At 36.0% G+C, this 20,833-nt stretch overlaps 1 protein-coding gene across 1 annotated transcript in view; it reads right to left on the bottom strand.

Moving 5' to 3' along the window:
* COG5 (component of oligomeric golgi complex 5) overlaps nucleotides 1–20,833 on the bottom strand; it is a 325,049-nt gene that overhangs the window by 124,898 nt on the left and 179,318 nt on the right. The window contains exons 8-10 of the mRNA XM_014831838.3: nucleotides 18,383–18,548; nucleotides 6,486–6,598; nucleotides 6,155–6,232 (exon numbers count right to left, since the gene is read on the bottom strand). Of these exons, the coding sequence (XP_014687324.3) occupies nucleotides 6,155–6,232; nucleotides 6,486–6,598; nucleotides 18,383–18,548 (357 nt within the window). The remainder of the gene's footprint in view (nucleotides 1–6,154; nucleotides 6,233–6,485; nucleotides 6,599–18,382; nucleotides 18,549–20,833) is intronic.

The following is a 20,833-nucleotide window of genomic DNA, read 5'->3' as shown; positions in this document are numbered from 1 at the left end:
GATACTGAATTTTCCCATTGACATGACATTAATAGTATAACTTTTTTTTTTTTAAGTCATTTGAGTTTCTTTATTAGGAGACAGCCTTCAAATCCTTTGCCTATTTTGCTTTTAGGTTTTCTTTGTACTGATTGGTAAGTGTTCTTTATGATGAACATATCAGCATTTTGTTTACTAAAAGAGTTGCAAATTTTTTTCCCAGCTCAACATTAAAATTTTTTTTTTCACTGAAGTCACACTGGTTTATAACATTATGTTAATTTCACACCTACATCATATTTCAACTCCTGTATAGACTACATTGAGTTCACCACCAAAGTCTAGTTGCCATCCGTCACCATACACGTGCCCACTTTACCCCTTTTTCACCTTCCTCCCACCCATGTCCCCTCTGGTAATCACCATCTATTCTCCATATCTATGTGTTTGTTTATCTTCCACATATGAGTGAAGTCACACAGTAATGGTCTTTCTCCACCTGACTTATTTTGCTTAGCATGATCCCCTCAAGGTCCGTATTGTCCCAAATGGCAAGGTTTCATCTTTTTTTATGGCTAAGTAGTATTTCATTGTGTATGTATACCACATCATCTTTATCCATTCATCCATTGATGGGTACCTTAAGGTCCAAGTCTTGGCTATTGTGAATAATGCTGCAATGCACATAGGGGTGCATATATCTTTTCGAATTAGTGTTTTCATGTTCTTTAGATAAATACCCAGAAGTGGAATAGCTGGATCATATGGTAGTTCTATTTTTAATTTTTTGAGGATTCTCCATACTGTTTTCCATATTGGCTGTACTAATTTACATTCCCACCAGTGGTATATAAGGGTTCCTATTTCTCCACATCCTCCCCAACACTTGTCATTTCTTTGTCTTTTTAATAATTCCATTCTGACAGGTATGAGGTGATACCTCATTGTAGTTTTTGCTTTATAGTGCCCTAATAATTAGTGATGGTGAACATCTTTTCATGTGCTTTTGGGCCATCTGTAAATCTTTGGAAAAATGTCTGATCATATGCTCTGCCCATTTTTTGATTGAGTTGTCCATTTTTTTGTTATTGAGTTGTATGAATTCTTTATATATTTTGGATATTAACCCCTTATCAGATATATAATTGGCAAATATCTTCTCCCAATTGGCAGTTTGACGTTTCATTTTGCTCATGGTTTCTTTTGCTGTGCAGAAGCTTTTTAGTTTGATACAGTCCCATTTGTTTATTTTTTCTTTTGTTTCCTTTGCCTGAGGAGACAGGGTATTCAAAAAGAGATTGCTAAGACCAAAGTCAAAGAGTGTACTGCCTATTTTTTCTTCTGGAGGTTTTATGGTTTCAGGTCTTACATTCAAGTCTTTAATCCATTTTGCATTAATTTTTGTGTATGGTATAAGATAATGGTCTACTTTCATTCCTTTGCCTGTTGCTGTCCAGTTTTCCCACCACCATTTATTGAAGAGACTTTTCTTTCTCCATAGTATGTTCTTGGCTCCTCTGTCAAAAATTAGCTGTCCATAGATGTGTGGGTTTAGTTCTGGGCTCTCAGTTCTGTTCCATTGATCTCTGTGTCTGTTTTTCTGCCAGTACCATGCTGTTTTGATTACTGTAGCTTTATAGTAAATTTTGAATTCAGGGAGTATTGATACCTCCAGTTTTGTTCTTTTTTCTCAGGATCTTTTTGGTTATTTGAGGTCTTTTCTTGTTCCATGTAGATTTTAGGAGTCTTTGTTCTACTCCCATGAAAAATGTTCTTGGGATTCTGATTGGGATTGCATTGGATCTGTAGATTGCTTTACGTAATATGGACATTTTACCTATGTTAATTCCTTCAATCCATGAGCACAGAATATCTTTCCATTTCTTTATGGCTTTGGTTTTTTTCAACAATGTCTTATGGTTTTCAGTTTATAGGTCTTTCATCTCCTTGGTTAAATTTATTCCTAGGTATTTTATTCTTTTAGTTGAGACTGTAAATGGGATTGTATTCTTGATTTCTCTTTCTGCTAGTTCATTGTTAGTGTACAAAAACAATTGATTTTTGTATGTTGACCCTGTACCCTGAAACTTTACTGTACCTGTTAACTACCTGTTAACTGCTTCTAATAGTTTTTTGGTGGATTTCCTAGTATTTTCTATACATGGAATCATGTTATCCACAAATAGTGACAGTTTTACTTCTTCCTTTCCAATTTGGATACCTTTTATTTCTTTTTCTTGCTTAATTGCTTTGGCTAGGACTTCCAATACTATGTCATATAAGAGTGGCAAGAGTGGCTGGCCCCGTGGCATAGTGGTTAAGTTCGCAGGCTCCCATTTGGTGGCCTGGGGTTTGCCGGTTCAGCTCGTGGGCGTGGACCTACACACCACTCAGCAAGTCATGCTGCGGTGGTGACCCACAGAGAAGAGTCAGAAGGACCTACAACTAGGATATACAACTGTGCACTGGGGCTTTGGGGAAAAAAAAAAAGAGCGAAATTGGCAACAGATGTTAGCTCAGGGTCAATCTTCCTCAGCAAAAAAAGCCAAAAAAACAGAGTGACTAGAGTGGCCATCCTTGTCTTGTTACTGTTCTCAGTTTTTTCCATTGAGTATGATGTTGGTTGTGGGTTTGTCATATACGGCCTTTATTATGTTGAGGTACTTTCCTTCTATACCCATTTTATTGAGAGTTTTTATCATACATCAATGTTGAATATTGTCAAATGATTTCTCTGCATCTATTGAGATGATCATAATAGTGTACCTTTGTTTATATCCCATATTATAAACCAAAGACAAACTATCTACTAATGTAGCTTTCAGTGAATTTCAAAATATGGACTAGTGCTTATAAAAATTTAATACATGAATTTTTAAAAAATTTTTTCTAGTTAGATTCCTATTTTAAAAAGACATTTACTAGAAATTATCTCCCTAGGGAAAAAAAGCATTAATTTCTAATTATGGAAATTAATTGTAGAAAGATATTTCTAGAGAAACTATAGAAAGAAAATGGCATAATTCTAATATTGTTTCTTCTTGAATTATTTACACTGTTTTAATTTTTAAAAATCATATTCACAAGTTTAAAAGACTAAACCACTAAATTAGAAAGAACTTTCAATATCAGAATATATCCTTCTCAGTAATCTAGAAGCTGCACAACTAGTAGTGTAAGAACATTCCGTTTATAATCTTTTCCTCAAAAAGAGATTACAAAATTATTTAGAGAGCTTGGTCCAGATATTGCTCTTCAATGACCCAAGATACCATATATATATTATCATCTACTTAAGTTTAAAATTTTCTGAACATTTTTAAGGGTCATTATTTAGGGCCTCAAATCATTCTGAAAATCCGACACTTTTTACAAAGATTCTATTAGCATTGATAATTATTTTACCTAGATAATGTTCTTACATAGCAGTTATATAATTCACAAAAATATTTGTTTTTACCTTTACATAAAGACCATTTAAAGAAATTACTGTAAATATAGTAAAATTTAAGTGCTATCTTTGTACTATATGACAGATATATTGAGTATTTTTACTTTTCTCTTTTCCTGGAGTTCCCAAGTATGTAGGGTCAAAAGTTCTTTTGGACTTTTCATAAAAGACTGACCTTTCCTGAATATAGATGAGTATACTGAATTCTAAAAGGGATTAAATTTTTTTCATAAATATTAGCCAAAAAAATCAACTAAACTGGAAATTTACATTAAAATTCATATATAGGTGGCAGGCCCGGTGGTGCAGTCGTTAGGTGTGTGCGTTCCGCTTCAGCGGCCCGGGGTTCACCAGTTCGGATCCCGGGTGCAGACCCGGCACCGCCTGGCAGAACATGCTGTGGTAGGCGTCCCACATATAAAGTAGAGGAAGATGGGCACGGATGTTAGCTCAGGGCCAGTCTTCCTCAGAAAAAAGGGGAGGATTGGGGGGCTGGCCCCGTGGCCGAGTGGTTAAGTTCGCGCGCTCCGCTGCAGGCGGCCCAGTGTTTTGTTGGTTTGAATCCTGGGCGCTGACATGGCACTGCTCATCAAACCACGCTGAGGCAGTGTCCCACATGCCACAACTAGAAGGACTCACAACGAAGAATATACAACTATGTACTGGGGGGCTTTGGGGAGAAAAAGGAAAAAAAAATAAAATCTTTCAAGAAAAAAAAAGAGGAGGATTGGCAGCAGATGTTAGCTCAGGGTTAATCTTTCTCAAAACAAAACAAAAAATTTATATATAAATGTAAATGTGTGCGTGTGCATTGTGTATGACTATATTCTTAAATAGCTTAATAAGAATGTTTAAAAAAGCAATCTTTATTGGTTTTAATTAAATGAGAAACTTTGTAACTAAATGAAGAGTGAATAAAATAAAAGTATATATCCCTATTCCTAATAATTCTTTTTATTTATAATAATTCACAAGCATTTAAAACCTAGCCCACAAAAGTCGCCAGTGTTCTTTTACTGTAATAATTGGTTGTTGCCAAGAATTGATACGTGAGTTTTTCTGTAGAAACTTTGCCCCAATGCAATAATATCATAAACACAAGCCTCTTTAATGATGCTATCCCTTTTTTACTTTTAATCTTTTCTTAGACTCCCTCAAATATAATGATTTCATTATAATTGTTCTTATGTTGTTAGAATATTAATTAAAATATTAAAAAGATAAAAACAGACAAAGGTTTAGAGAGTAAAAGCTTGAAATCAAGTCACTCCATATAAAGACCGAATTAATTAATTTGGATAGAAAGACGACCAAAATCAGAAGTGAATGATAACATAACACCACGTGTACAGTTGCTCACGTGTAAAAATGGCCTTCTGATATTAATGATCCCATCTACTAGTAAATGCAAAAATTAGTGTATGCAAACTGACAAAAGCATCTTATTGTTTCTTTCCCACAGTCAAAGCCAAATGTGAAGCAGGGAAATCTAAGTAGGTGCGTACTAATTAATGCAAGTGTACGTGCAGGTGTGAGACTGCTGCAGCTAGGAAGGCCTGCTTGCAAGGCTGGTCTCGCTGGCAGCTGGGACTTGGATTTTGAGAGAGTCCCTGTGATTCTCTAACTGGTAAGAGTGCTCATTGTATCTAAGCTGTTTGTACAAATATCGTGCTTTATGCTGAACACTTGCTTTTCTTTGGGGAGTCTTGAATTTTGGTACATGCTAGGCAGTAACTGAGCCCTGACTAAAACTGTGGACTCCTGGGCTCAAGCCGAGCTTTCCTGGAAGATGACCTTTCACGCACGCTGTCACAACTCAACGGCGGAGGAATTAAGGGTATTCTGTCTGACTCCAGTGGGAGAGGACTCTTGAAAGCTTGCATCCGGCTTCCTCTGGACTTCACCCTGCGCACCTTTTCCTTTTGCTGATTTTACTTCATACTCTTTCACTCTAATAAATCATAGCCAAGAGCACGACAACATATTGAGTGTGGTGAATCACCAGACCTGGGGGTGGTTTGGAGGTCCCCAATATAACATATAAAATATTTCAAGTTTTGAACTACAAAAGAAACTTTACCATGATGCAGGAAACTTAGAGAATTTTTTTCTTTGGAGCAGTAGGTGTTAAGGTTTAATGATAAATAGAGTTAGTTGTTCTACTAGTCATTATCAAAAACCCACCAAAATGAATGAATAAGATGTAGGGTCAGGGATTTCTATGCATGGAAGGAATTCTTACGGCCCATGAGGCCAGCAGACTGGTGGATGACAAAAGGGAGATTTCAGAATATGGACAATGAATTACAGCAACGTGCTTTACAGGAGAAATTAACAACTGAATGGATCCTACCTTCTTCAGTGAAGACTTTATAAGACATTACAATAACCACTAAGTAAATCTCTTATTTACCAAAAAGTTTCATCTTATTCTTTAGCGGAACTTTGAAAAACATTTACAATAAATCATTTATATGACAGAAAATCAGAAATAACTATACACATTTCAGAAATTAGTCTATAAATAGCATTACTGTTAGCATCTACTCAATAAACAAAAGTGCTTATACACATATTGCAAAGAACATTTGTAGTTGTCAAGAAATACACTCCCTATAGCTATCTGACACTTAGGCTTGCTGTAAGACAGGAGCAAAAACAATGCAGCTCATATCTTGCCGCGTTCTTCAATACAGAGATAAAAATATTTTCATTTAAACATACCTTAACTATTTCTTCAATGAAACAAATGTGAGAAACCGGATCTCTCTTCTTGGCTAATATTTTCTGCAGATGTTGTACCTAATAAAGGGGAGGAGAGAGAGAATGTATATACTTGGGTATTTTGAAAAGAAACAAGTGTAAAGCACAGGCACTGGAAAGTGCAAGGGAAGAGAAAGGGCATTTTGCCAAAAGTTTTACATATATTATAATCAGCTAATGTAGTGATTTGAAATGCTCAGAGATTTTAAGAAAGCTGCCCAAGGTCACGCAACTTGGAATAACCAGGAGTTAATCCATAATAAATGTTCTTTTCACTCTCTAAAATATTTACCTGTCCACAAACAGTACAAATATGATCCACAAGTTTCTCCATATTGGTCCAGAGGGAAGCACGAAAAGCTGCAGTGTTTCCTGGGGTTGGCATGGTAGAGCGTCCAGGTCCCCCTGTTTATGAGTGACAGAGAAATATTAAAAATAAAACTTTCTAAATAGACTGTATGTTATTATGAAAAGCATACATGGGCTAAAAAATGAGAAGTTCCTTCTTTAGGAAATAATTTCTTATGAGTGATATAAAAAAGAATCTTAACTGTTTGTGTTTAAGAAAGGGAAATAAGATCATACACACACACACACACACACACACACAAAGGATAATACAGAAAACAGAAAATAATAAACCTGGTTTCCTGACAGGGGAGTGGGAGGAGACCGCACCAGGTAAGAGGAACACAGAGGGCAGCAGAGTCTGTGAGCCGCACAAACGCTCCACACATTTCAAAATGAACTTATATTTTAAAAGAACGAAAAAAAGCAAACTCTAAATACAAACAAATATAGAAACAAATAAAACTAAACGTACCTCAAATTGATAATACAAACCCACAGGGGAACACAATTAATTCAAGTAATTTTCAATTACAAAACCCCAAGTTCAGTAAGATATATTTTAGGGTCAAAAAGAATTGTAAAGAAATGTTGTATTTTACTTAACAGATCTGTTGTTGGATGTAGTAATCCTGAAACTAGTTTAGGTGTATTTTAGAATAGAACAAATGAACGTTCTCACTGTAAACAGAATAAAGACACAAATATGCAATGAAGATTAGAGGTATTTCCCACCTCTGTCCACTAAAAGGACAAGGAGACAATGACTCCTCAATATAAATGAGCTTACTCAGCACCCAAATTTTTATTTCAATACATCATTCCCCAATAAAAGAAACCAGGGCTTATCGGAGAGAAGGGTGATTCCACATCTGGAGGAGTGAAAATAGAAGGTGAGCCTGGTACGCACCGCACCAGAGAGCAAAGAAGTGTTCAAAGACAAATGGAGACTTGTCAAAGGACACAGGAACTTGACTGGAGCGAGCTTCCACACAACCAATTTGGGAACATTTGGCCATCCAAAATAATACTGATGATAATAGAATGTCAAACATTGATTTGAAAAATGACTCACGAGTTCACGGTGAAAACTCAAATGTTTAAAAAGGATGGGAACTGCTGTTTACAGAAATGTGTCAGTTAATAAATACAGAAGGAACAATAGAATTAGAAAAAAATTACTATTTTGCAACTACTAGTTAATATAATTGAGGGAAAGATTATCATTGCACACTAAAACACTGGGTGAAACGTTATGGGGAACAGGATACTCACATGGTCTCAAAGTGCTACAAATTACTTCCTAATTACAAACGGTACGTTGACAAGGAGCAATCTGGCATACATAATAAAGTGATTTCATCTAACATCAGTGACAATGAGACAGATGACATAATTTTGGTGCTTCCTGATATGATGTAATGGAAAATACACAACATCACCTTACTGGTTTGTTTACCCTGAACATAATCATGAAGAAACAATCAGATAAATCCAGACAATCTCAGACTGTGGGACTCTCCAAACATGTTAATGCCATAAAGGACAAAAAAGGCAGTGGGGTTGCTTTTGATTAAAGGAGAGTAAACAGACAAGACAACCAACAGACAAGCATTATCCCTGACTGGTTCCAGATAGGGAAAACAGCTACAAAGAATATTTTGGGGAACAACTAAAAGATGACATAGATTACATGTTCAATAATATTAATTATCAATGTTAAATTTCTTGAGATTGATGTCTAAGAATGTTATTATATGTAATAGACACACAGCTATTTGTACAGGTTTGAAATGTTTCAATGTAAGAAAAAGGAATTTTAATCTCAAATTGAAAAGTATGCATTTCAATCCAAACAAAGTTAAAAGCTAGGCAGTACAAGAGCCCATCATGGATTAGATAATCTATCCTGCTTTTAAAGCAGGCAAGAATCAAGAAAACCAGAGACTGTGTTTATAAGCTGCTTCACTCTAGTTTTTCAACAATTCAAAGTTTAGAAAAGAATTACATGTACCTTTAGTAAAGAGATGCTATTATTTTTTACTCTTACAATAGTGGAAATCAATATTTCCACTAGGAGAGAGATATTGCCTTTAAAAATATGACTAATACCTGTTTGAAATCTAGGTCTAATTAATTTTTAAAATTATTTGCAATGCTGTGCAAAGAATATTAAGGAAAAGCGTACAGGGAACAGAGATATAATACTCAACAATCTGCAATGTCTCCTATGTCCTATAAAGAATGAACTCAAAACAGTGAGGCAAAGGTATGCAGTGCCTTCACAAAAATTAGAAAATAGTAACCAAATCCCTGGAATACATATAGCTTAGTTTTATTATAACAAATTATGGGATGCATCAACCCATTCATCTCAAAGTAAATACAAGAAGAAATACAAGAAGGTATTATTTTCTGCTATATTTACTTTGGAGAATCTGAAGCACAGAAAAATGAGATCCCATCATTGGTTCAAGTGGTTCTAGAGGCTTCATTTTTCTTACTTATAGCTTAGTACTTAAAGATTTTTATGCTCATAAGCTAAATACATCTTGTTGAAGCATGCAAACACGATAGGAATAATCACAGAACAGCTGTCTAAAGGAAGTGGTGGAGAATAATTAAGACAGAAAAACTGATGCCATTATCAGTCAGCTTTAGGAGATCCAAGAAACAAAATAAATAGTGTCATAAACTAAGTTTTATTAAAGTAATAGAAAAAAACTAAGAGTTCCTCAAAGAAACAACACTTAAGAGTGATTTCCAGTTAGTGGTGATGGACTAAAATCATTTTTCTATTCTCACCCCTTAAAAAGCAATGAAAATAAGAATGAACAAAAAGTAGAGAAAAAATCAACCTTAAAGAAACAAGGAATCAGCCAAAACTTCAAACTTGAGATTATAAAGCATGTATGCTAAATGCTCCAGATAATCAAAATGAACAATGAACCAAAAAGCTGACATCTTAGACCAGTAGGCAGGAACAAATTGCTCTTATAGTCAGTTGTAAGGATTTAGACAGGCTACCCAATGATTCTTTGCTTAGGGCTAAGATGGACAGACAAGAATGGGCCAGGGAAGAAGCTAGAAAAATGTTAAATGTTGCAGGATGGCAAAGAAAGAAAAGTGGAAGGAGAAACCATAATAAAATGATATTTACACTGTATAAGAATTAGCCCTCTGGCATGCAGAGACTCTTAGAGCTGAGGTGAGATGAAAGAGGAAAGAAAAGCAGAGAACGTGAGGTTTCCACACAGAAACTGCTTAAATGGGTCTCGCACTGAGCTCTAGAATGGTCCTAAATTTGAGGAAAGACATGTTCCCAAGGTAGAAGGATATAACAAATTGGTGAACGGTATTCAAGACAACACGCTTAAATCAAAGTTACAGACTGTCCCAGGTCTCCCTCTATGACCATTCCCACACTATTCTTCCACCAACAGCCAGTGCCTTCCAAAGATGAATAATAATCAGAAACAACGCAATGTCGGACCTAACACAGATATGGGGCGGGGGCAGGGGGGACAGGGCGGTGGGAAGGAAAGGATCATAAGCAAAAACCAATGGTAAATAGGGGCTGGCCTAGTGGTGTAGTGGTTAAATTCATGCACTATGCATTGGCGGCCCAGGGTGCGCAGGTTCGAATCATGAGCATGGACCTACATAATGTTCATCCAGCTGTGCTGTGGTGGTGTCCCACATACAAAGTAGAGGAGGACTGGCACAGATGTTAGCTCAGGGACCATGACCATCTTCCTAAAGCAAAAAGAGGAAGACTGGCAACAGATGTTAGCTCAGGGCCAATCTTCCTCACAAAACAATACAAAAAAAAAAAAAGACAATAAACATAGGTTATCAAAGCAATTAATTCCCAAAAGAAACAACAGGAAGGGTTTCTTAGTTTTCACTGTCTCAAACTAATTACAGGAAACATTCTCAGTGTAAACATGTAACAGAAATTAAACCACATCAGAAGTAAAACATTACAGTGATTAAGGGTGAAAATACAATCGGACATGGGAAATAGGCAAGAGGAAATCATACAAAAAGAAATAAAGTACAAAGATATAAAATATAATTATGGAGAAGATACCAGAAATGCAAAACAAAGGCTATGTGATATATGCATAATTAAAATTCCTGAAAAGAACAAATGCAAAAATATTCAAATGTATGACTGAAGTAAATTTTTCTATAAAAGGGAACATATTCTAGCTTAGGGAAAAAAATTGATACACAGCATTCAATCCCAAAATATATCTTAAATTAAAAAAAGAACCATTTGGGCATTGTTAAAAAACAAAATTCAACTGAGTACATTTTAATGATCTTCTTTGGCTTTATTCAAGGACTCACGGATTGGGCAATATCTAATCTATCAGATGGAAAGAAGCCCTAAGGAGCTGTACAAATGAAAGATTTTTACAGGCAGAAGGGAGTAGGAACAAGACAGTTATACTAGACAAACAAGCAGACTGGTTATGGCAAGGTCACTTTCCTTTGGAGGCTGGCAGAAGTCTATCAGCCAGATTACCTAACTAGTACTGATTAGACAATTTCAGATTGACTGGCTTAAGTTTCCATTTCTGGGAGAGCCGAAACTATAATTAAGTCTTGGTTTGGTGACGTGGGGCTTAGCATAAGTGCCTCCATCTTGTACCAGTTATCTTGTTTTTACCATCAAAGAATAAACAAGTGAGTTAATGGGGGGGGTGGGGTGGTAAAAATCTGATCAGCAACTTCCATTTCTGGTTCCCTATCTAACGAGCCTGGAAGCTGCCACTCTGTCCTAGCAACAAATAAAAAGCTGAAGAGACTGAAAGATCAACAACTCTTCTTAGACTCATAAGAGAGAGGAGGACGTATGGCAAACTACTGCCTGGAAGATTAGAAAGCGTGACAGGTGAATGCAGGGAGTGGCCACTTACGAGAGCTGAGCCTCACTAGCAGAAATTATCGCAGGAGCCAGTGTCAGGAAAGGAAAACCTGAACTATAACTGATAAGTTGCCAGAAGCTCAGTGTGGACAACTCTGAGGTTAAAAACTCCAGGGAACCCAGTCATAGGGGAGCCCCACAATATTAGGAGATTTACCTCTAGGAGCCTGATGAGGTACCCCCAGAAAATAGCAAAGACAAATCCCCTCATGCTTCCAGCAGGAGGAGGGGAGGAAAAACCATTTTGAAATATAGCAGAGTACTGTGTTCTTAACAAGGCCTGCCCGCAGGAGAAACTAGTTAACCAGAGCTGGCTGGGCTGTGGTCAGAGTCTAACTAACCTGGGGAAGGGAAATTCTCTACTCTAGCCCACTCTTAGTCACCCTCTCCCACACAAGGGAGGAGAAAAAAATCTAAAACACTTGTGGAGTTCACAGTACAAAGGCAAAGGCTCACCAGAAGCCTGAGACCGAAAAAAAGCACTATAGAACGCTTCCCTCCTTCCCACATATCACCACCACAGCTCCTTATACCGACAAAAACTTGCAATGCATACCAAAAGGCAAAATACACAATTTAAAGGGACAGAGCAAGCACAGAACCAGACACGGCAGGGATGCTGAAATTATCAGACTGGGAATTTAAAACAATTAAGATAAAATGCTAAGACCTCTAACGGATAAAGTAGACAGCACGCAAGAAAAGATGGGCAATGTAAGCAGACAGATGAAAATCATAAGAAAGAACCCACAAGAAATGCTAGAAATAAAAAACAATGTAACAGAAATGAAGAATGCCTTTGATGGGCTTATTAGTAGACTAAACATGGGTGTGGAAAGAATTTCTGAGCTAGAAGATATATCAATACAATTCTCAAAAACTGTACCAAAAAAAGAACAAATGCAGAAAAAAACAGAATAGAATATCCAAGGACTGTGGGACGACTATAAAAGGTGCAACATATGTGTAATGGGAATACCAGAAAGACAAGAGAAAAAATATCTGAAACAATAACAACGGAGAATTTCCCCAAATTAATGTCAGACACCAAACCACAGATCCATGAAGCTCAGAGAACACCAAGCTGGATAAACGCCAAAAGAACTACACTTAGGCATATCATTTTCAAATTACAGAAAATCAAAGATAAAGAAAAAATCCTGAAAGCAGCAAGAGGAAAAAAAATCTTATCTATAGAGGAACAGAAATAAGAATTACATCCAATTTCTTCCAAAACAGATGGGTCCACTGGTGTATTCTACCAAACATCTAAGGAAGAAATTATATCAATACTCTACCATCTCTTTCAGAGGCTAGAAGCAGAGGGAATACTTCCTAACTCATTCTTTGAAGCCAGCTTACCCTAACACCAAAATCAGGGAAAGATATTGCAACAAAAGAAAACTACAGATCAATCTCTCTCATGAACATAGATGCAAAAATCCTCAACAAAATATTAGCAAATACAACAATGTAGAAAAAGAATTTTATACCACCACCAAGTGGGATTTATCCTAGGTATGCAAGACTGATTCAACATTTGAAAATCAGTTAATGTAATCCATCAACAGACTAAAAAGAAAAATCACATGATCATCTTAATAGATGCAGAAAAAGCATCTACAAAATCCAACACACATTCATGATAAAAACCCTCAGGAAACTAAGAATAAATGGAACTTTCTCAACTTGATAAGGACTATCTACAAAAAAACCGCAATTAACCTCATACTTACTGGTGAGACGCATTCCCACTAACATCAAGTACAAGGCAAGAATGTTCCCTCTCACCACTCCTTTTCAACACTGTACTGGAAGTCTCTGCTAACGCAGTAAGGCAAAAAAGAAAAAGGAAAAGATATACCTTGAAAAGGAAGACATAACACTGTCTTTGCAGAGGATATGATTATTGATGTACAAAATCAGAAAAAAATCACAAAAAAACTCGTGGAACTAATAAGCGATTAAAACAAGGTTGCAGAATACAAGGTTGATACACAAAAGCCAACTGCTTTCCTATATACCAACAATGAACAAGTGGAATTTGAAATTGAAAACAATATTGTTTACATTAGCCAAAAAAATGAAATAGGCACAAATCTAGCAAAATATGTATAAGTTCTATAAGAGGAAAACTACAAAACTATGATGAACAAAATCAAAGAAGAATTAAATAAATGGAGATATTCCACGTTCATGGATAGGAATACCCAATATTGTCAACATGTCAGTTCTTTCCAACTTGATCTACAGATTCAATGCAATCTGAATCAAAATCCCAGCAAGTTATTTTCAGGATGTCAACAAGGTAATTCTAAAATTTATCTGGGGAGACAAAAGACCCAGAAGAACCAAGATCAGACTGAAGAATAACAAAGTTGGAAGACTGACTACCCAAATTCAAGACGTACAATTAAGCTGCAGGAATCAAGACAGTGTGCTATTGGCAAATGAATACACAGATCCATGGAATAAAATAAAGAGCCAAGAAATACACCCACATAAATACAGTCAAATGATCTCTGACAAGGTAGCAAAGGCAATAAAATGTGGCAAAGATAGTCTTGTCAACAAATGATGTTAGAACAACTGGACATCTAGACAAAATGAATCTAGATACAGACCTTACACCCTTCACCAAGATTAACTCAAATAGATCATAGACCAAAATGTAAAATGCAAAACTATAAAACTCCTAGAAGACAACAGAGGAGACAACCTAGATGACCCTAAGCATGGCACTGACTTTTTAGATATAATACCAAAATCATGATCCATGAAAGTAGGAACTGATAAGCTGAACTTCGTTAAATTAAAAACTTCTGCTCTGGAAAGGACAGTATAAAGAGAACTGGAAGACAAGCCACTGACTGGGAGAAAATAATTGCAAAAGACACATCTGAAAGGACAGTTATCCAAAATATACAAAAACTCTTAAAACTCAACAATAAGAAAACAGACAACCCAATTAAAAACCAGGCCAGGGGCCAGCCTGGTGGTGCGGTGGTTAAGTTTGCACATTCTGCTTTGGCTGCCCGGGGTTTGCAGGTTTGGATCCAGAGTGTGGATCTACACACTGCTTATCAAGCCACGCTGTGGCAGGCGCCCCACATATAAAATAGAGGAAGATGGGCACAGATGTTAGCTCAAGGCCAACCTTCTTCAGCAAAAAGAGGAGGATTGGCGGCAGACGTTAGCTCAGGGCTAATCTTCCTCAAAAAAAAAAAAGAAAACCAGGCCAAAGACAACAGACACCTCCCTCACCAAAGAAGATATGCAGATGGTAAACAAGCATATGAAAAGATGTTCCACATCCTACATCATCAGGAAAATGTAAATTAAAACAACAGTGAGGTACTACAACATGCCTATTAGCATGGCCAAAGTCTGGAACACTGAGAACACCAAATGCTCGTGAGGATGTGGAGCAACAGGAGCTCTCATACATTGCTAGTGGGAATGCACAATGGCACAGCCACTTTGGGAGACAGTTTGGCAGTTTCTTACAAAACCAAACATACTCTTATACAATACCCCATGCTCCTTGGTATTTACCCAAAGGAGTTGAAAATTTATGTCCACATAAAACCCTCCATGCAGATGTTTATAGTAGCTTTGTTCATAATTGCCTAAACTTGAAAGCAACCAAGATGTCCTTCAGTAGGTGGATGAATAAATAAACTGTGATACACCCATATAATGAAATACTATTCAGCAGTACAAAAAAAAAAAAAAAAAAGGGCTATCAAGCCATGAAAACGAAAACACATGAAGGAAGCTTAAATGCATATTAAAAAGAAGCCAATCTGAAAAGGCTACAAATGGTATGATTCCAACTATATGGCATCTGGAAAAGGCAAAACTATGGAGACGATAAAAAGATCAGAGGTTGCCAGGAGTAGGAAGGGAGGAGATAAACAGGCAGAGAACAGAGGCTTTTTAAAAGGGCAGTGAAAGCATTCCATATGATATTATAATGATAGATATATGTCATTATACTTGTGTCCCAACCCATAGAAGGGACAACATCAAGAGAGAACCCTAGGGTAAACTACAGACTTTGGGTAATTATGACGTGTCAATGTTATTTCATCTTTGCTAACAAATCTATCACTCTGGTGGGGGATGTTGACAATGAGGAGGTTATGCATTTGTGGGGTGGGGGGTGATATGGGAAATCTCTGTATCTTCCCCTTAATTTTGCTGTGATCCTAAAACTGCTCTAAAAAAATAAAATTTAAAAAAGGATTAAAAAAATGAATAAATAAATTGACTGAAGTTCCTTGTATATCCCTCCCTTCCTGGTCTCATTTTCCCTGCTGTCTTCTCAGAGCTAATGCTATTCCAAATTTGATGATTATTATTACAACGCATATTTGATACTTGTATTACATATGTACATATGCAAAACAATATATAACATAATCTGTCATGTTCTTAGGCTTTAAATATGGTATCATACTGTATGTTATCTTTCCACAACTTAATTCTCATGTAATGTTTTTGAGAATTATCTATATTGGTAAATTTATTAATTTAAATACTGTGCAGGAGTCTACTTAATAAATAAATGAGTTTATTGAATTTACCATTGCAGGAAAGGTCATTTTCACTTTTTCATTATAAACAGCAGTGTAATAAAAATTCTTATACCTGTGTGCCTGAGTTTTCTACGGTATATTCTTACGAGAGAAATGCTAAGATCATAAGGTACACACATTTCAACCTTAGAGAGCAATTTGATAAAACTGAGTGAAGTGTTTGAATCATTTTATTCTCCTAAAATCAGTGTACAAGAGTTTCTGCTCTCATCCAACACTTAGGTCTGTCTCAGATTTTGCCAATCTCATGATTGAAAAGTAGAACCTTCTTTAATTTGTATTTCCCTGATAACTAGTTCATCTTCTAAAAAGTGGCTGAACATCTTTTCACATGTTTATTGGATGTGTTCTTCTGTTAACTGACTTCATATTCTTTATCTACTTTTTTCAACTGAGTTGTCTATCTTTCTCTTACTGAATTATAAACTTCTTAATACATCATAGGTAACATTTTTTCCCTTAAAATTGTATTACCATTATATATTTTAAATTTTTTGAAACAACCTTAAATGTATAGAAAATTTGAAAGTATAGCAAAAGAAAATTTCCCTGAGTCATTTGTAAACAAGTTACTGACATGATGCCCCATCATCCGTGAAACTTTAATGTGTATTTCCAACAAGGACATTCTACCACATGATCTCAGCATAACCAACCAAATCAGGAAATCAACATTAATACTGCCAACGTAACATTTTAAAAAGTAAAAATAATAGTGATTATTCTCTTAAACAATAAAGAATTGATGCTTAAGTTTTCCACATTAAATCACAGTATCTACTCCTCAACAGATGATAGTAAAGCTTTAAAACTCTTTATTCTTTCAACAAAAGGGTGTACACTAGGATTGACAGCATGTGAATAACTGCTTTCATTTTTCTCCTATTCTTGACAACATAAGAGGGAATGAGATTAAACTGCTTCTGGAAATTTAAACATTAGATCAAACTTTCTGAGAATAATTGCTGGGAAAAGCTGAGTGTGAAATCTCCTTTGACAATTTCTTTTCAAAGCTCTCCTTCTGGGGGAGTCTTAATACAGACCTAGTCAGAAGCTAGGGCTAACCTTTAAAAATCCCTTTAAGATCTAAGATTCTTTTATCCCTTTTTATCTTGTGCAACTTATTAATGAGTGACACATATTCTGTGTTATTTAAGGTTATGTTTATATAGCAAATATAAAAATAATAATCAGTGCCTGCAAATATTTTTTACTGTTAACCATGTATCATGACTCTGTCATTAAGTCTATGTGCGTTATTTCATTTATTCCTTAGGGCAACTCTACGATGATCAGAATACCTTCTTCAATAGAAAAAAGGGAAGAGAAAAACAGGAGACGGTAAGTTTAGACGGTACTTTGGAGAATTTTTCTGTGGTCTCAAGGAATAAAATGGTGTAGCAGAACTGAAGGAAAAAGTGAGGTCAAGTTAGACTGAACTGTCTTTCTGCAGAAGAAAGATACAATAGCACAATTGTATGTGACGCAAAAGAGACTTGAAGGAAAAACTGACTGTGCGGCAGAGGGGGCATCTGCTAAAGCAACGCCCTGGAGTGACGGCATCTAACACAAAAGGAGGGTAGCTGGTCCTGCTAGGAGCAAGTACAGTTCATCCATAATAACAGGAGAGAAGAAAGAATATAGGATAAAAATGCAGAGATGGGGTTGCTTAGATAAGTGAGACGTACACATAACGTGTAGTCATTCTTGTCCGTGACGTGTCTTTTATATGTGAATGTCGTCATCAGTGCGTCTGGGCCGGAAAAGACTTGAGGACTGCTAATGTAGGGCTCGGCCTCTCTCAGACCTTTCTTTAGTCGTTTTCTTTAGATTTTGCTATAGTCGTAATGTTCCCAAAGGTTTTATCAGTTTCCATCTCCAGAGTTAGCCTTTGTTGCTCCTGAATACCAGAATTATCCTAAGGAAAAGCCCAGAAAACTAAGGTCCAGATTGCATTCTTTAAAAAATATTTTCTGTCTCAGTAAGAAGTACATGTGAGGATAAAGATTTTAGGAAGAAAAATATGTTTCTTTTTTTTCTTGCATCTGTTTCCTCTGAACTAAATGAAGCCACGGTTTACAGATTTTTATCTAGAACTTCTGAATATACCATTTGGCCAGTTCAACTCACTGATTAGACAAAAAAGTTATAAATAAATTCTGAAACATAATTTCTTCTCTCATTTTCTGTCTACTAAAAAAATGAGTCATTAGATTGCTTTGATACTTGAGCATTTCACATACTATTCAAAGGACTTCTCAGTTATAAATAAATAAAGCCGCTAAATATAAATCACATCCATACCTCTCACAGCTGACTGGGAAGGCTGAGTCAAAACTTTGATGTCTAATGCACTGTTGATATTCTCTTCTAAAGCAGCACAGTATCCATCCACAACACTGGTAATGGTATCCTTCAAAGTTCCAAGATTATGGAAAACCTGAAGAGCTGTCCCAACTTGGGTTGGATTCTTTAAAAACGTGAGGGTGGGGTAGGGTGGGAATAGATAGAAAGAGGAAAACAAACAAAATCAATAGAAATCCACAACTTTAAATGGTACTTGAGCAGTTACTACCTATCATATTTTTGAACCATTACAAACAAGAACAAACACGATGCATTCAAAACATATTTTTAGTCATGATTTATTTCATAAAAGGCAAAATTAAATACTACGTATATTACCTCCCCCCTTTCCCTTTTGCTCCTCCTTTAAAGGATAATAACAAGATGAGAAGTCTGTTATATTATTAGAGTTTATTTAAAATTTACCACCAATCCCTATAAAGACAGCCATGCTGGAACTAACAATGATTCTACATTTGTTTAGAGAATAAATGAATTCTGCAGAATTAACTGAGGGCTAAATCATGCAACTATTTCCTATTCATTATATTTCTTCCATTCATCCATCCATTCATTCATTCAAACTACAAATATCTATACATTGCATTACTATGTGTCTGTCTTGGATCTAGGTGCTGGAAATACAGTAGTAAACAAAACCAATTAAGTCCCTGCCCTCATGAAGCTTGTATTTACTGAGAAAGGTACAAAAATATAACAAAACATCAGGTAGTGATAAACGCTAGAAAAAAATGAAGCAAGGAATAAGAATAGAGAATGATGGGGATAATTAGAGAGAAGAGTCAGAGCACGCATCTCTGAGGTAATTTTTAAACAGAGACCTGCATATAATGAGGGATGGAGTCTAAGGAGGATATGGGGAAACAGAGATGTGAGCAGAGGTATCAAGAGAAGTGCCGAGGTAGAATCACGCTCACTAGCTACCAAAACAGCAAGGAGGCCATGATGGTGGCTGGGGCAGAGAGGGGGAGGTGACAGGTAGGTAGTAAAAACACTATCTGTGAGAAGATTAAGTCCATAGTAATATAAATAGGTTGCTGGATTTGTCACTAAGTAAACGACTGAATTATCACACCAGAATCCAGTACACCAACATGTGTCTCCAGGCCAAAATAGCTGAAATTCCTTTCATTTATGATTCAGTGTCTGTTACTAGAGACACATAGCTAAAGAGTTAAACTATTTCATTAAATTAATTTTCTTAAACTGTTAGGTTTATAAACAAGACAAAAGGTCACTTCTGAAATCTACTGGTGTTGGTAATAGCATAACTTGCAGATAGACATACATGCACACAGAGACAAAGTAGAATCAGCTTAAAAGACAGGAAGACAACAACACAAAAAAGAGTTGAAGAACAAATAATAGGAATGACTCAAGGCAGAAAAGAGGCAGCATGTAGAAATTATGATCAAGAATATTCATGGGGCTGGCCCAGTGGCACAGCGGTTAAATTCATGCACTCTGCTTCATCGACCTGGGGTTTGCCAGTTTGGATCCCAGATGACAAGCCATGCTGTGCTAGGCATCCCATATAAAAAGTAGAGGAGGAAGGGCAAGGATGATAGCTCAGGGCCAGTCTTCCTCAACAAAAAGAGGAGGATTGGCAGCAGATGTTAGCTCCATGCTAATCTTCCTCAAAAAAAAAAAAAAGAATATTGTTGAAGATAATTTTTTTGAAATGGAAAGTAAAGATAGTAAATGAGGAACTTGTAGTCCTAATGTAATCGCCAGTAATATTTCTCAGTAAAGATTCCACAACACCTTTAAAAAAAAAAGAAAAGAAAATAGCAAGAAACATGGCTGGTGAGTAACAATACAATTCTAGATTTTTTTTAATTTAAAAAAGAAGTTAATGAAAATTGTTTCAAATTAAAATGTTTTAATGAAAAAAGCTGAATTTAATGTGGTCATAATAGAATTTAATTCTAGTATATACTGTCAATTCTCTATCAGTGTACTAACAAAGACAACGGGAGAAAAACTATTTCATATAAAATTATTAACTGAAAACATAGGGCGTAGCACTTTGCTTTGGTTCTTGTTAGTTCCATTTTTTCCTTTCTCCCCAAAGTGATGATAATTTTTTAATTTTTTTAATAGAGATCAAGAATCAAAATTAGGCAGCTGCAAAGAAATTTCCCCTATCATTATTCAGGTGTCTATATAATCCAACAAAGCATTACCTAAGTAGCCTCAAAGAATATTTTGCCTTATAAAACCAGAATATATCCAGTTATGCATTGCTTAACAACGGGGATACATTCTGAGAAATGCATCGTTAGGTGCTTCTGCCATTGTGCAAACATCTTAGAGTGCATTGACACAAACCTAGATGGTACAGCCTACTACACACCTAGGCTCTATGGTACTAATCTTATGGGACCA

This window comes from Equus asinus, chromosome 1 (assembly GCF_041296235.1).
Source record: "Equus asinus isolate D_3611 breed Donkey chromosome 1, EquAss-T2T_v2, whole genome shotgun sequence".
Classification (NCBI taxonomy): Eukaryota; Metazoa; Chordata; class Mammalia; order Perissodactyla; family Equidae; genus Equus; species Equus asinus.
Note: the sequence above shows the minus strand (reverse complement) of the source record. Positions and strands in the feature narration are given on the sequence as shown.